The sequence below is a fragment of the Hemiscyllium ocellatum genome, chromosome 2 (genome assembly GCF_020745735.1).
Source record: "Hemiscyllium ocellatum isolate sHemOce1 chromosome 2, sHemOce1.pat.X.cur, whole genome shotgun sequence".
NCBI classification, from domain to species: Eukaryota; Metazoa; Chordata; class Chondrichthyes; order Orectolobiformes; family Hemiscylliidae; genus Hemiscyllium; species Hemiscyllium ocellatum.
In genome coordinates, this window is record NC_083402.1 from 149,600,191 (window position 1) to 149,616,453 (window position 16,263).

General features: G+C 40.8%; 1 protein-coding gene across 5 annotated transcripts in view; it reads right to left on the bottom strand.

Annotated features, from left to right (window-relative positions):
- Positions 1-16,263, bottom strand: part of kank1a (KN motif and ankyrin repeat domains 1a) — a 247,208-nt gene that overhangs the window by 33,586 nt on the left and 197,359 nt on the right. For all 5 annotated transcript variants that reach the window (XM_060841121.1, XM_060841130.1, XM_060841147.1 and 2 more), the window contains one exon: positions 11,804-14,470. In XM_060841121.1, coding sequence (XP_060697104.1) covers positions 11,804-14,470 — 2,667 coding nt within the window. The remainder of the gene's footprint in view (positions 1-11,803; positions 14,471-16,263) is intronic.

Here is a 16,263-nt window from a genome sequence, read left to right on the forward strand (position 1 = left end):
TGGAATTGGCTAGAATCAGCAATCGTTTGCTGAATCCAGGAGCAGAGCCTCAGAGGGCACGGGGTTGGTGGGATCAGATAGTGGTGCAGTGGTGCTGGGGAACTGTCGCATATCTGAAGGCTGAGTCTATCATGAATAGCACAAACAGAGCGGTGGTCACTCTGTGGGCTCAGAGTCCACAGGCAAGGAAGAATTGGATGATCAATGGGCAAAGAAAGTGAACTAGGCAGGCAGGCAGGAGTCTCTTTTGGCCATTCCTGTGCAAAACTGACATTCTGCTTTACACATTGTTGGAGGGGTTGGGGTGAAGAGAAGGAGAGTGGTCTGTCAGAGGTATGTAGCAACTCCCAATCTCATTGCATTATGGATGGTTCTGATGCAAGGGGAGGAGGACTAAGTGTGGGAAGACCATCATGTGGGTGGCACGGTGGCACAGTGGTTAGCACTGTTGCCTCACAGCACCAGAGACCCGGGTTTAATTCCTGCCTTAGGCGACTGTGTGGAGTTTGCACATTCTCCCAGTGTCTGTGTGGGTTTGCTCTGGATTCTCTGGTTTCCTCCCACAGTCCAAAGATGTGCATGTTAGGTGAATTGGCCATGCTAAATTGCTCATAGTGTTAGGTGAATGGGGTAAATGTAGGGGAATGGGTCTGGGTGGGTTGCGCTTCGGAGGGAGGGCCTGTTTCCACACTGTAAGTGATCGAAGTAATAAGGGCTTTAATTTTAAGGGGAACAGATAGATGTTTCTGTGGCCACAAACAAGACTCCAAGATGGTAACAAAAAAAAACAAAGACTGTGGATGCTCGAATTCAGAATTGTTCTGAAGGGTCACTGAATCCAAAACTAGGTGCATCAAATGTGTATATAGATTTGGCAAATCAAATTCATAGCATCATTAAGGAGCAATTCCTTCAGTGAGTACAAGATGGTTTTCTGGATCAATATATTGAAGAACCAACTGGAGAACGGGCCATACTAGACTAGGCATTGTATCATGAGAAAGTAATAATTGGCGATCTAGCTGCGTGAGGTCTCTTGGGGAAGAGTACCATAACATGATAAAATTTCTCATTAAGATGAAGTTGTCTCCGAGACTGGAATCCTGAATCTAAATAGAGGAAACTAAAATGGCACGAGGTACAAGCTGGCTATGATCAATTGGTGTTTTTAATACGTATAGGAATAGAAAGGTTTAGTGAAGATGAATGTAAGTCCCATACATTCAAAACAGGGTAAGTTCTAAATGGGGAGCAAAGAGATGACAGACGAGATAAAAAAAAAACAAAGACTGTGGATGCTGGAAGAAGGGTCACTGAATCCAAAACTAGGTGCATCAAATGTGCATATAGATTGGGCAAATCAAATCAACAACATCATTAAGGAGCAATTCCTTCAGTGAGTACAAGATGGTTTTCTGGATCAATACATTGAAGAACCAACCGGAGAATGGGCCAGTTGGCCCGTTTGGTTTTGGTTTTGTTTTTGTTTTCACAAAGGGGGATACAAACAATGTGCCAAAATGTTGGGGAGCAACATGTCGGGGGGGGGGGGGGGGTAACTAAAGGAAATCAGTATTAATGGGGAACTATTAGTATTAATATAAATTAGTATTAGTATAAATCAGTATCAATGGGGAAATCATGATGGGGGAATTCTGGGAATTGATGGTGTTAAAGGCCAAATTCCTGGACCAATAACTGACAGCCCAGAAGAAGCAGATGCAATAGTGGTCATCTTTCATAATTCTACAAAACAGTTCCTATGGATTGGAAGGTATTTAATGTAACCTTACTGTTTAAACAAGAGAGAAAACAGGAAATTATCGACTGACATCAGTAGTGGAGAAAATACTAGAGTCCATAAAAAAAGATTTAAAAGCAGAGCACTTGGAAAACAGTGACAGGACTGGGCCAAGTCAGCTTGGATATGAATGGGAAATCACGTTTGACAAAGCTTTTGGCATTTTGAGAGGATGTAATCATTTAAAGGGGAAGGTTAATGGATGTGGTTTACTTCAAAGGCTTTTCAATGAGGATCTTCATAAGGGATTAACAAGGAAAATTAAAGGTGGAGCTAGTGTACCGACATGGATGGAGAGCTGGTTCACAGACAAGAAACAAGGTGGAAATAAAAGGGTCATTTTTGGAGTGCCAACTAGTGACCAGTGGGGTTCCGCAGAAAACAATGCTCAGACTCAGCTATTCACAATGTATGTTAATGATTTAGACGAGGGAACTAAATGTAATATCTTCAAGTCCACAGATGACAGTGAGCTGAGTGGGAGAGTGAACAGTGAGGACTATACAGAGGGATACTTCAATGTGATTTGGACAAATTGAGTGAGCAGGCAAATGCATGGTAGGTGAAGTATAATGTCGATAAATGTGAAATTATTCACTATGGTGGCAGAAACAGGAAGGCGGATTACCACCTGAACAGTGATCAAAAGGGGGGAAAGTGCAAGACCCAGTGCCCTTGTATACCAATCGCTGAAATTATACATGCAGAGTCAGCAGCTGGTAAAGATGCCAAATGGCATACTGGCCTTCATAGTGAGAGGATCTGAGAACCAGAGTAGGTATGTCTTGTTGCAATTGTACAGAGCCTTGGTGAGATCACACCTGTGAGTAGTTTTGGCCTTCTTATCGGACGGTAGATGTCCTGGCTACGGAGGGAGTGGAACAAAGGTTTATCAGAGAGATTCCTGGGAATGGAAGAACCAACAGAAGAAGAGAAACTGGATCAGTTAGGACTATATTCACCAATGTTAAGAAAAAGGAGAGGGCATCTTGCAGAAACCTATAAAACTCTACCAGGATAATGGGGCAACCAGGAGTGTCAGTCTAAAGTTGAAAGATATAACCTTTTGGAATGCAAAGGGAAGACATTTCTTCACCCAGAGAGCTTATAGAATTCTGGATCATAGAAAACGATGGAAAACAAAACATTAAGTGTTTTCAAGGAGGAGACTGTCTTTGGGGACAGAAGGCTTAAAGGATGTGCAGCAAAGCTAGAAAAAGGTACGGAGTTGGATGATGATATAGAACGGTGAAGTAGACGGGCCTGTTCTTATTTTATTGTGTCGAAAATGACATTCACAGTGTATTTTTGGCAATCTTAAAACAGGTGGTTTGACTGTGACATTCAAAAGGCTCTACGGTGTGTGTCAGTTACACGTGAGTGTGGCCTGGGGGGTGTCTAACACACTACAGAGCCCAACCTTAGCAACGACTCAGCTCAAGAACAAAACACAACAAAATGAAAACTTGGGTACAAGTTTAAACGTCAACATGCACACATTAAAGACAGGAAATCACAAGTCAGAACATCTATCAGTGAGTTTCTGTGAAACAAAACACTATGTTCACTGATCGAGCTCGGAAGGATGGCATACACAACAGACAATAAAACCTGACATCTCTCTTCACAAACATTCACTGTATACCTCTCTGTTCTTTATTTCAGGCTACCAATACAGCAAATTGTTTTTATGTTCAGGAGAACAAAGTTTAATTCTCATTTTTAAAACTGAGCCTCCTCAGACGATCAGTACTGCATAGGTTAACTGGTCAGTCCTTCAGCCTTCCAAGTCAAAACATACTTGTACTTTGGGAGGACTTTAGCAATCCAGTACGGAAAAGATCAAGCTGCAATCATTGCACTGAACTAGCGTGTTCTTCCTGTTGTTCAAGAAATTTAACAATGTACAACATATGAGGTGCAAGTCACGTTATTGCTCAGGTGACCTGAAATATACTGGCCACATTTCATACTGAAAAATATCTCTCTTCAGGAACAAAAAAATTCTGTTTACACCAGCTTGCCATGTTAATAATTGCCAGTCTCCTCAGTTTCCTCCTATCAAAACAACTTCAGACTTTAACCATCTGTGGTTACATTTCCCTCCAAATGACTGAGGGTAAATCTAACAAAAACATTTCCTGAAGAGGTGCACAATACAAGGGTTATTCTACTTAAAGGATCGAAATGCTACGGGAATTGCATTGCCTTTTAAAAGGTTTTTCTTTATTCCAAATGCATGAATTAGACTGAGGTGCTAAAGTCCCTTTGGGAAGTCTGATGGAAGGCTTTTAACGGCAATAAAACAAAACACCATCTGCTCTATGAACAAAGAAGCACAATTTGCTTCATGGAAAGTATTTCGATGGACACCTCCACACCAACCCCCATCCCACCACAACTCAATACTCTTAACATGGAATTCATTCCACAGACACCGGAAACAAAAAATTGTTAAATTAGATGCCATCTGCAGAGAGAGGAGCAATGTTGCTGTACAACTAGTCCCAGCAGCCATAAGGAAAGTGAGGAAAAACATAGTCCCCTTGTTATCTGCTTCTCAGTGACTTTCAAAGAAATAAATGCTGAAGGTGGCACATTGAACAGGGTTGAGCTGATCATATAGCAGGCTAGTTTACCATCATCGAATGGCCAGGTATAGACAATTTAAATGAAAGCAAAATACTGTAAATGCTGGAAAATCTCAGTTCTGGCAGCATCTGTGGAGAGAAATAGAGTTAACATTTCAAGTTCAGGCACAGGATTCTGTTTTAAACAATGGAAGTATTGGAAGATTTACAGGAGAACCAGGTCAAGCCTGTATTTTCAGGAGTGAAAGGGAACCATTTGTGCAAAAGCATTTTTGCCATTTTCCATTATACAGATAGAGGACAAACAATTTGTCCGGCCTGCAAACTGACTGTGACGACAAACAGCATTAAACTCTTTTCAAAAGAAGGGACGCTGGATCCAAAACATTAACTCTGCTCTCTCTCCACAGATGCGGCCAGACCGGCTGAGTTTTTCCAGCAATTTCGGTTTGTGTTTCTGATTTCCAGCATCCGCAGTTCTTCAGGTTTTTAACATTAACCTTCTTGCTTTGTCTCAGTTTCTGCTTGATAACTGCATGAAGCATCGGAAAGGAGTCCGACACAGTAGCATTGGCGAAGGGGAAAACAAGCCAATATCTTATCAAACCAGTTGATGGAACAGAGTGTGGTGGGAAAGAGGAGGGAGTAATGGAAGAAACAACATGAAACTTGCAACACACAACGTAAGCCTGTCCTTCTGCCAGACAGCAGAGTCAAAGAGTGATAGTCTTTGGGTCATACAGCATGGAAACAGCCCATTTGATCCAACTAGTCCACACTGATCATGTTCCCAAACTAAACCAGCCCCACTTGCCTGCATTTGGACCATATCCCTCCAAAGCTTTCAGTTCATGTCCTTATCCAAATGTCTTTCAAATATAAATTTACCTGCATCCACCACTTCCTCTGGCAGTTCATTCTACACCTCACTCTATAAAAAGGTTGGAATCAGAGGATCGAGAGACAGTTAAAACAATGAAATCCATCCCAAAATGAATAACTCATCTGTCAATCTGTTAAACTAGGGGACTATAGACCAGTGAGCCTGATGTCGGTGGTGGGCAAGTTGCTAGAAGGAGGGACATGATGTAAATGTATTTGGAAAGGCAAGGACTGATTAGGGATAGTCAGGATGGCTTTGTGCGTGGAAAATCATGTCTCACAAACTTGATTGTTACGTCTTCAAAAAAATTCAAAGAGGATTGATGAGGGCAGAGCGGTAGATGTGATCTATATGGACTTCAGTAAGGTGTTCAACAAGGTTTCCCATGGGAGACTGGTTAGCAAGGTTAGATCTCATGGAATACAGGGAGAACTAAGCATTTGGATACAGAACTGGCTCAAAGATAGAAGACAGACGGTGGTGGTGGAGGGTTGTTTTCAAACTGGAGGCCTGTGACCAGTGGAGCGCCACAATGATCAGTGCTGGGTCCTCTACTTTTCATCATTTATATAAATAATTTGGATGTGAGCATAAGAGGTATATAGTTAGTAAGTTTGCAGATGACACCAAAATTGGAGGTGTAGTGGACAGCGAAGAAGGTTATCTCAGATTACAACGGTATCTTGATCAGATGGGCCAATGGGCTGAGAAGTGGCAAATGGAGTTTAATTTAATAAATGCCAGGTGCTGCATTTTAGGAAAGCAAATCTTAGCAGGACTTATACACTTCATGGTCAGGTCATAGGGAGTTATGCTGAACAGAGAGATCTTGGGGTGCAGGCTCATAGCTCCTTGAAAGTGGAGTCACAGGTAGATAGGATAGTGAAGAAGGCGTTTGGTATGCTTTCTTTTATTGGTCAGTGTATTGAGTACAAGAGTTGGGAGGTCATGTTATGGCTGTACAGGATATTGGTTAGGCCACTGTTGGAATATTGCGTGCAATTCTGGTCTCCTTCCTATTGGAAAGATGTTGTGAAACTTGAAAGGGTTCAGAAAAGATTTACAAGGATGCTGCCAGGGTTGGAGGGTTTGAGCTATAGGGAGTGGCTGAACAGGCTGGGGCTGTTTTTCCTGGAGCGTCGGAGGCTGAGGGGTGACCTTATAGAGGTTTATAAAATCATGAGAGGCATGGATAGGGTAAATAGACAAAGTCTTTTCCCTGGGGTCAGGGAGTCCAGAACTAGAGGGCATAGGTTTAGGGTGAGAGGGAAAAGATATACAAGAGACCTATGGGGCAACTTATTCATGCAGAGTGTGGGGTGTGTATGGAGGGAGCTTCCAGAGGAAGTGGTGGAGGCTGGTACAATTGCAACATTTAAAAGGCATCTCAATGGATTTATGATTAGGAAGGGTTTGGAGAGATTGGGCCAGGTGATGGCAGGTGGGACTAGATTGGGTTGGGATATCTGATCAGCATGGACAAGTTGGACCGAAGGGTCTACTTCCTTGCTGTACATCTCTACAACTCTATGGTTCTAAATCTTTCTCCTCTCACCTGGGAGATCTCCCACACCCCTGGGGTAATGACTTTGCTCTTCACCTTATCGATGATCCTCATGATTTTATAAACCACTAGAGGTTACCCCTCAACTTCCTACACCTCAGTGAAAAAAAGTCCCTGTCTATCTAGCATATTTGTATAACTCAAACTCCCCATTCCCAGCAACATTCTAATAAATCTTTTCTGAACCCTGTCCAATTTAATAATATCTTTTCCACAGCAGATTGACCAGAACTGCAAACAGTACTCCTGAAGAGGCCTCACCAACATCCTGTATAACCTCAACATGATGTCTCAACTACTATACCCAAAGGTCCGAGTAACAAATGCAAGTGTAACCACCTTGTCTACCTGTGACACAAATTTCAAAGAATAATGTACCTGAACCTCTATGTCTTTCTGTCCTACAACACTACGCATCTGTCTTGTTGAGGAGATAGTAAATGCTAAGTTACTAAATTACAAGCCACCAAATATAACCTATCCTTTTTGAAATCTTGTCCTTTGTTGCTGAGGAGATAGATGGGTAATAACTTTCAAATTTTAATCTAACTATACTGGAGGGAAACATCAAAAAGCATACCCACTATCATGTCCCAACTTCTACATTCACAAGTTGACCTTGTAGTAAATCAATAAATTTAAACTATCCTATGACATGAAGAAATCAGTCACACAAGTAGATTATTTGCAATCACATTGTGAAATAACCAACGTGTTGTGACTGCATAAACATATTCATATTGCATGACTAATCCCCAAAACTTGAAGTGTTTCCACAAACACACACCTATAATTATTGAACTGAACAGATTGGCTCAACGTGGTTAGTAGTGGAGACTGAAGGGGAAGTAGCAACCTCCTCAGATTTCACTTGCAATTTCCAACTCCAGACATTTCTGGTAGCAAGCACTAATGGCTTTGTCTGCACCATTCAGCAGTTATTGAACACTTGATCATCAAAATAGCAGGAGCTATTGTTATTGTAAAACATCTTCATGCACAGCTAAATATTTTCTAACAAGTGTGGTGGAGAGCGATGCAATTACAACATTTAAAAGGCATCTGAATGGGTATATGAAAAGGCAGGGTTTAACGCTGGACCAAATGCCAACAAATGGGACTAGATTAATTTAGGATATGTGATTGGCATGGGCAAGCTGGACCGAAGGGTCTGTTTCCGTGCTGTACAGTTCTCGGACTTTAATTTACCAATTTACTACACAAGTTCCATCTCTAGTGTAAAATTGTATACAGAGATCTTAAGATTTTAAACTTATAAGATTTATTTGAATTCTGCTTTATGCAGAGCTATTTTGCTAAAATTTCAATTTCTCTCTTTCAGAAGCAAGTTGCGATTGCTGTCTCTTCCCTGTTAACAGCACTGGGGGCAGACGGGCAGATATGCATTACACATCCATTCAGAGCAGGAAATTAAATTTATTACTTTGAGGAAAGGTCACTGGACCCGAAACGTCAACTCTGATTTCTCTCTCTCTACAGATTCTGCCAAACTTGCTGAGCTTTTCCAGCAATTTTTGATTTTGTTTCTAATTTCCAACATCCGCAGTTCTTTCTGTTTTTAAAACAACTTATTCCTTTGTTTAGATGAATAAAGGAAATTTAGAAACAGACTATTCGTAAAGATGGTAAACTTCAGAAAGAGATGTAACTGCTTATATACACCTCTCGGGGGGCTAGAGAATGAGAAATAACATCCCAAAGGTCGACAACCAGCCAGATGAAAAGCTTTCTCCTCAACTCAGTCTTAAAGAGTTGACTTCCTATTCTGAGGTTGTGACCTGTGATTTGTAACAGGGGATTTTTAACAGCCTCCAATTACTGTACGTACCAAAATCCTGAAAAGATTTATAAAGTTCAATGGATCAATTTAGCCAACACACTTTAGCTGTACTTCTTTACAGCTAGTATATGCTTCCTTAGGCAGGGAGACCATAAGTGTACACAGCATTGAAGTAGGGTCTCACCAAGGCATTGTCCAACTGCAGTTAGAATGCTTCACAGACACACTTCCAATCCTTTTGGTCATAAAGGCCAACAAGCCACTCACTTTCCTGATTAGTTACCATTTTTGAGAGTTAATTTTCCATGATTAATTACTCGATACCTCTCAATGCCAATATGTCTGTCTCTGGCCATGTAAAAATGATTTGACTTTCTGATCATCCCTTTCAAAGTGTTCTTTGTTAGATGATGAGGTGAAAGCTTGATGGAGGTGCTCAAAGTTGTAAGGGGTTTGATCGAATAGATAAGTTGAAATTGTTTTAAATGGTAGAAGGTTCTGTAAACAAAGCTTACAGGTTTATGGTAATAGGCAAAATCCACAGTCTCAATGGTAAGGAGTACAGATTCAATAGCAGCTTTCAAAGGGAAGCAGGATACATAAATGAAAATTGTGTGCTTGGGAACTCTACAGCCTCTGGACTACATATCGAGTTCAACAATTCTAGGGTTTGAGACACCTTCCCCTATGTCCTAACCCAAAGTCCCACAGATCAGGCCTTGTTATCACATGGTCTTCTATTCCACAAAACCCATTGTTAGTTCCCCATTAGCTCTACTGTAGTCCCCATTCATCCTCCTAGCCTGACTGTTATCCACCCTTTTGTCTGTCCAACTGTTCTCCTCTCTCTTTGGGCTCTATCTCCATCTATTGTTTGCTCCCTACCCCATCCACCCACCCATCTTCTGCATTAAAAAAATCCATTGCCTAGCTACCATCAGCTCTGAACTGAAATGTTAACTCTGATTTCTCTCCACAGATGGTGGCAGTCCTGATGAGATTTTCCAGCAATTTCTGTTTTTGTTGAAAATTTGCTGGGATGTGGGGAGACAGATTTGGGATTAATTAACCAGCTCTCTCAAAGTCAGAGCAAAGCATAGCACAATGAGTGAATGCTGTATCATTCTATAATGTTATACATTATCATAAAATGTATATCAATACTGCTCAAAGAAAACATTATATGCCCAAAAACAGAGTTTAAAATTATGAACATAAAATTACACTAAAGATAAGTTTGATGGTAAAGCTAATAGGGTTCCACGTTCACCCCCTGTTGGAGATGACTGCTGGTCACTGAATCAGGTCAGTAACGCTATTCATCTTTCTCCAAAGTGCACTGTGAAAACTCAGTTCTTGTGAATGTCAGAAAAATATTGAGCAAGATCAAAAGCTACGACAACTTTGACAAAGAACAACCCAGTAAATTTTAAACATTTCCAACTACAGTAGTTATACTCTTGAAATTCTGATGCTGTTTTGTTAATGGATAATCATCAGCCAGCCAATGTGAAACAAACAAAGAATATTCCAAACACTGGTGCATTTTGTCATATCACAGCATATATTTAGTTGTCAAATCCAATCAAACATCTTGCTGCACTTAGTTGTATAAAAAATTCATCCCTGGGATGAGGGAGTCACTGGCTAGGCAGCATTTATTGCCCAGAGGTCAGTTAGGGGTCAACCACATTGCTGGGGGTCTGGAGTCACATGTAGGCCAGACCAAGTAAGGATGGCAGTTTCCTTCCTGAAATGACATTAGTGGACCAGATGGGGTTTTCTGACAATTGACAATGGAATAATGGTCATCAGTAGACTCTTAATTCCAGATTTATTTTTATTGAATTGAAATTCCACCATCTGCCACAGTGTAATTCGAACCCAGGTCCCCAGAACATCCTGGGTCTCTGGATTGGACCACTAGGCCATCACCTCCCTGTTATGGTGTAAAGTGAGCATAAACTGATCATTTAATTTCAAATTAAGGTGACCAATGTAAGGGGATAACTGAAATATTTGGTAAATTGCATCAACTGGATACTCGGCTTCATATGAAATAGCACACAGTCACAGAATCTTCTCCTTCCTTCCCGGACTGCTCTGTGCTATGAAGGACCTACCAGAATAGAAACGCAACTCCAGATTTCTGAAGGAGTTCCGATCAGAATCTGAAAAAAAACACCTTCTGTAGCACCTTGCATTTGGAAATGGTCTGCTGTGCTTCCCTACTTTTTATATTAGTCCATTGACTACATTAATCTGCAATCTCCCCAGGATGTAAATACTGAGCTATAGAAATCCAAGTCAACATTAATGTGTCACTCTGCTGAGCAATTATACGCAATAAAGTTGATGACATCCTGCCTTATTGCTAGGAGCAAAACAGTTAATACTTAATATTGATGCAAGTCCATGTAGCAGACCAGCTCATTATTTGTTTACCTTGAGTTCACTAAAATGGTTGGCAATTGTATGGTGCTTAAATTAGCTTATTTAACCAAAACCAAACATCTCACAGTTCACATTTCAATGAGGAAACTGTTACATAGCCTTTGAGACTTTCATCAATGTTGATAAACACAGCACAACAGTTCTCTTAAATAACACACTTCTCACTTTCACCTCTTAAATAACACAGTAAAGTTGCAATCAGAAGCAGGTAGTCCACAAAAAAAATAACATTGAGTTCCTATGTCTCCAAATAACTGGCTTAAATGTTCTATTGTCTGTACTCCAAAATGTTCAGCGGTCAAACCAAATTCACTCCTTTACTTTGGTTCAGATATCTTTCAATGTTAAATGAAGTTTATACAGAATTGCAACTCATTTCAGGATAAAGAATATTACTAGTTTTGAGGCCTTTTGAATCTCAGTTTAAATAAAATACATGATCCAAAACATGTGTTGAATAAATTCGCAGGGCTATTACAAATTTTGTCATCACTGATCAAAAGGGAAGCTGGCTCGATGATGAAAACTCAATTGGGCAAGGACTTACACAAACTGATTTAATTGTACTCAAACTTAATTTCCAAATATGATGGCAAAAGGTTGAAGCTAAAGATAGTCCAAGTTTGAAAACCTTTACAATTAGTCAGAATGAGGAAACACATTAAAATACTGCTCTCAATTACAAAGCTCTATCTCTATTGTGACTAACCTGTCATCACAGTGTCCGCACAAGGATTGACGATGTCACTGTTCTTTATTTCCTCAGTGTTCCCATGTTTCATGACAGAGTTTATTGAGGTCAACGTGTTGATAAGCTGGGAGTTGAGAGATCCAATCTGTGAGTGGGGCTGCCCAAATGCATCAGCTAGCTCGGTGTAATTTTCAGCCAGTAACATCTGCTGCTCCTGTAACAACCTTTGCACACGCTCAACATAGTGGTTTAATGTGGAATCGGTCTCTGGATCAGCCTCTTGGGTTTTTGTCGCAAACACGGCCTCACTTCCAACACCGATACTTTTTGTGTTTGGTGTCACAAGTTGATGATTAATTGTACCACAACCAATATTTCTGGTCTTCAAACCAACAAGATAGTTCTCATTTATGTTTAATTGGCCAACTCCAAAATCTTTTGTCTTAACAGATGACTTCTCCAAATCAATATCATAAGTGGCTGTTGTACCTACACCAATGGAGCGCGTCTTAAGAGTTCCATTAACGTCTTTCACCCTACCATCTCCCACAGCTACAGTTCTTGTTTCAATGGCTGTAGTGTTGGTTTCTTTATTATAATTGCTCACAAGTGTATTAGTCGTAGAGTCTGTAAATGTTACTAGCTCAGTATTTGTGAACTGATTCAATCTATATATGTCTGTGTGTGTGTGTTGGGTTGCAGTTTCAGGTCTTGCAAATACAGCTTTATCAGTTGCATTAATGTGGATTGTGTTCGTACTGGAGGAGTTTAGTTCTTTTGGTTGACAAATAATAACATCCACTGAACAATCACCACAGCCAATTGATTTAAATTCCTTGGTTTGAAGAACTTTCTCCCTCATCTCAATAAGATCTTGATCCTGAATGCACCCTTCTGTGTTTGTAGCTACATCTGAGAAACTTTTCTCCATCCCACAATCCACAGTTTTATCACACATTACAACGTGATGACCGACACACACATCCTGCAATTCCACCTTCTCGTGTACAACCCAACAGTTCAATGGTATATCTGGCCCCACAGCAACATCTTGGAGATCAGGTTTACAAGTGACTCCCATGCTGTGGGTTTGCTGTCGAGTGCCTACACAAGCATCACAATTGCTGACATGGTCACCAACCATTTGGTTTCTCGTTTGGACTACTGCTTGTACTGATGCAGTGGAGACCAGTGGTTGTACCATGACATATTTATCTGTCTTTTTCCTTGATCCAGCAACCTGCAGCTCTAATTTCAGTTTACTCATCTCCACTTCATGCGTAGCTTCTTTTAATTGCACCTCCAGCCTATAAATCTTCTCTTTTAGCGCATCGATGGTCTGCTGTTGTAGTTCAATTTCCATCTCTGCTTCTGTCGTGACACCTAGCAGAATCTCAGTGACCCCAACACAGGCATCTGTATGTTTGACAGTTGGCCCCACTGCTACATCTTTGAAAAGTTTTGCAGACCGATTGTAAACCACAATTTCATTCATATTCACATCTGCTCCAGAAGCTATGGACCTGTATTCTTTCATTTTTACCAACGGTTCTGCGGATGCTTTATTGCTGCTTAGTTTCTCATCACTACTGTCCTGAATCTTCTTTTCAAGAGCTTGCATTTCTGCAGTCAGTTGCCTGAACTCTTCCATTCTCAGGGAACTCTGCTCTAAACTTTCCATTTCATCCTCTAAGTCAATGTGGAGTTCTCCCCCCTGCTTAGTCTGGAGTAATTGTTCAAAGTGATCTGCATTTCCTGCACTGTAGGATCGCTTTCGGAACCCACATGCAGCATTCTGATTTGAAGTTTTTTGGTTTTTCAGCTGCGCAGTCAATTGCCTGCGTTCTTCTTGTAATACTGAAATTTTTACCTGTAAAATCGGAATTGTTTTCACCTGCTCCTCAAGCTCTTTCAGTCGTCGCAACGCAACCACCATTTGTTCCCTGATGTGCTGAAGATGCATTGGGGTGATGTTAGTGACAGGTGTTGTGATACCTGAACTTAAAGGACTGTGACGGATAGAACTGCCCATCGATGAAACAAAATAAGGATTGTAGTCCCCATTTGCTTGGAAACCGTTGTGAACTTGCTGAGAATTCGGGGATACTTGATTGGGTCCACTGGGTCCCGTAAATGAAGCTAAAGAGCTGGTGGAGCCCATTCCTCCAAAGCTTGCAAACCTAGGTCGGCGGGCATCTCCGATGGATGACTGCATGATCAATCGTTCTTGTTCCAACCTTCGACGAGTCTCCATCAGAGTTTTCTCAACATGGAAGTTGTGTGCAGTTGGTTTTGGGGAGGGTGGCGGTAACAGCTTATTTTCCTGAACAGTTAAAAATGCCGGTGTTGCCTCGATACCACCAGCTCTTGTTTGAGGAGTGTGTTGGCTTCTTGCTCCAATAAATAAAGATGGTGACAATTTGCTGTCTTCACTGTTGGAGGAGGACAGGGACTCTGTTGAGGTCCATCCACTGACCTGATCTCCAATGTTTCTAAGGTTTGCAGGTGTTTTAGCCACTTTGGGCTTTCTTTGGATATTCAGTTTCTTTATGGTGTTTCCTCTTTGTATATCATCAACATATTTTAAAAAATCCAGGTCAATTTGAAAACCATAAGGCGTCTCCACAGAATATGGAGATTGTGGATCCTTTCCATCTTCTCCATTTAAAGATTCTTCTCCTTTCTCTGTCGGAAAAAAAGAAATAAAACTGTAATTACAAGTTTGCCAACATGAAGCTACATTTTAGAAAGTCATTTTACTTTGCTTAAAGTTTCCTTTAAATTATCACTCAGAACAATCCTAATCAAGGAAGGTGAACACAAAGTACAGATCTGATAGCCAGCTACATGGAGCCTTGCTTTTAAGGTTCTGTGAGAACTTTGCAAGGAAAGCACAAGACAAGTTTTAATAATTAGTTTACTATGAAGTATCAGATGTCATGGATTAAAAAAGACACTTCTACAGATACCTTTATTAGCAGCAAGTTATGGCACCCAGAACTGAACTTGATACAAACTTCAGAAGCACAAATCTTTTGGAGACTAACTGTTGTGCATTAATCAGGTGACCACATGCACTGAAGGCAAGATTCCTCTGGGGGGACAGAAAGGGTAAATATACAAGTTGCTCATCCTAAAAAAAACAGAACACTACTGCCTTCAGTTTCTCCTTTCCCTCTAAAAGAGGACGGAGGCGGCTTCACATTTTACTAACGTAAAGACGTTTTAAAGAAATCATCTGCCCTCCTGTGTTTTTCACAAGTGGTTTGCTGGCTGCTGTACAATCTCAATCAGATTTCACTTCAGAGCAAACTCACTAAAAATATGCAGTCCAACCAGTTTCCGATACAGTCTGAAATTCCACAGCTTGGAGAGGAACTGCCTAATCAAATATCAGGGTAAAAACATCACGATAAACTCTGGGATAAAGTTATCCACCCAAACTAATTATTGCACATTATTGAATACTTTCATACGGCATAAAAGGCAGCTGCTGTTTCAGACTCAATAACTGTTCTAGGTTGGCCTATACTGCTAAACAGGAAAGGGAGAATTCCATTACTTACAACTCCAAACAAGCAACTGTGAAGAAACACGATCCAGCATCCGAAATGGTAGCCAAGTTTATAGCAGACAGATCTAAGTTCTCCCGTCACCTCCTTCCACCCACCCCCCACACACACCCCTGCAGCCAACTTGCAAGAAATAAAAGTTGTCTTGCTTGGGTAGAGGGCTTCGTACACTTTCGGAAAATTTCACTTCAGCCGAGTGAGCTGTCAGCTCAACTCCTGCCTGTTCAAACTCATGCTGTGCCCTATAAGGGAAAATTTCAGTATTACTGTAAACTTAGCCAAGTACAGCACACCGTAGCATAGGCTGAACCAACACCAATCAAATCTCTGTTTTTCAGAATATCCCCAGTTCTCCCACCTGCTGGTGAATACTGTCTTTTTGAGTCGAAACAGAGCTTCTTGTGTTCATTCAAACTGAAACAGAAAAATAGTAGAACGGATTCCACAATATAAAAATGCCAGACTGGAAATAAAAATCATTAAAAACTTACATTGGAGAAAGAACGTATTATATTATATTTATATTAAACTATAAACCTCAGTCAAATCTAAAAACTAACTATTAGCATTCAAAATACTACACTGAAAAAAATTCATGCAAAGTCTGAAATGCTTTAAATATTTGTCGAGGCTTCTTTGGAAACGAAAGCCATGATTTTAATTTCAAGGCAAGAATACAACATAGGAGCTAAAGTAAATGGTGATTTCACTTCCCAGACCTCAGCTGAAGACCTGAGGAGACATTTCAGGTGAGGACATGACCACCAGAATCAGGTGAGGTTTCAAATCCAGGAATAGGGAAAATTCCAGAGTTGGGGGCGTTGATTAAAAGACCGCACCCCCCACCCAGGGACTCCAGTACTAAGGACGCTTTAACTTGTCAGTGAAAACTGTCAGCACAAAGAC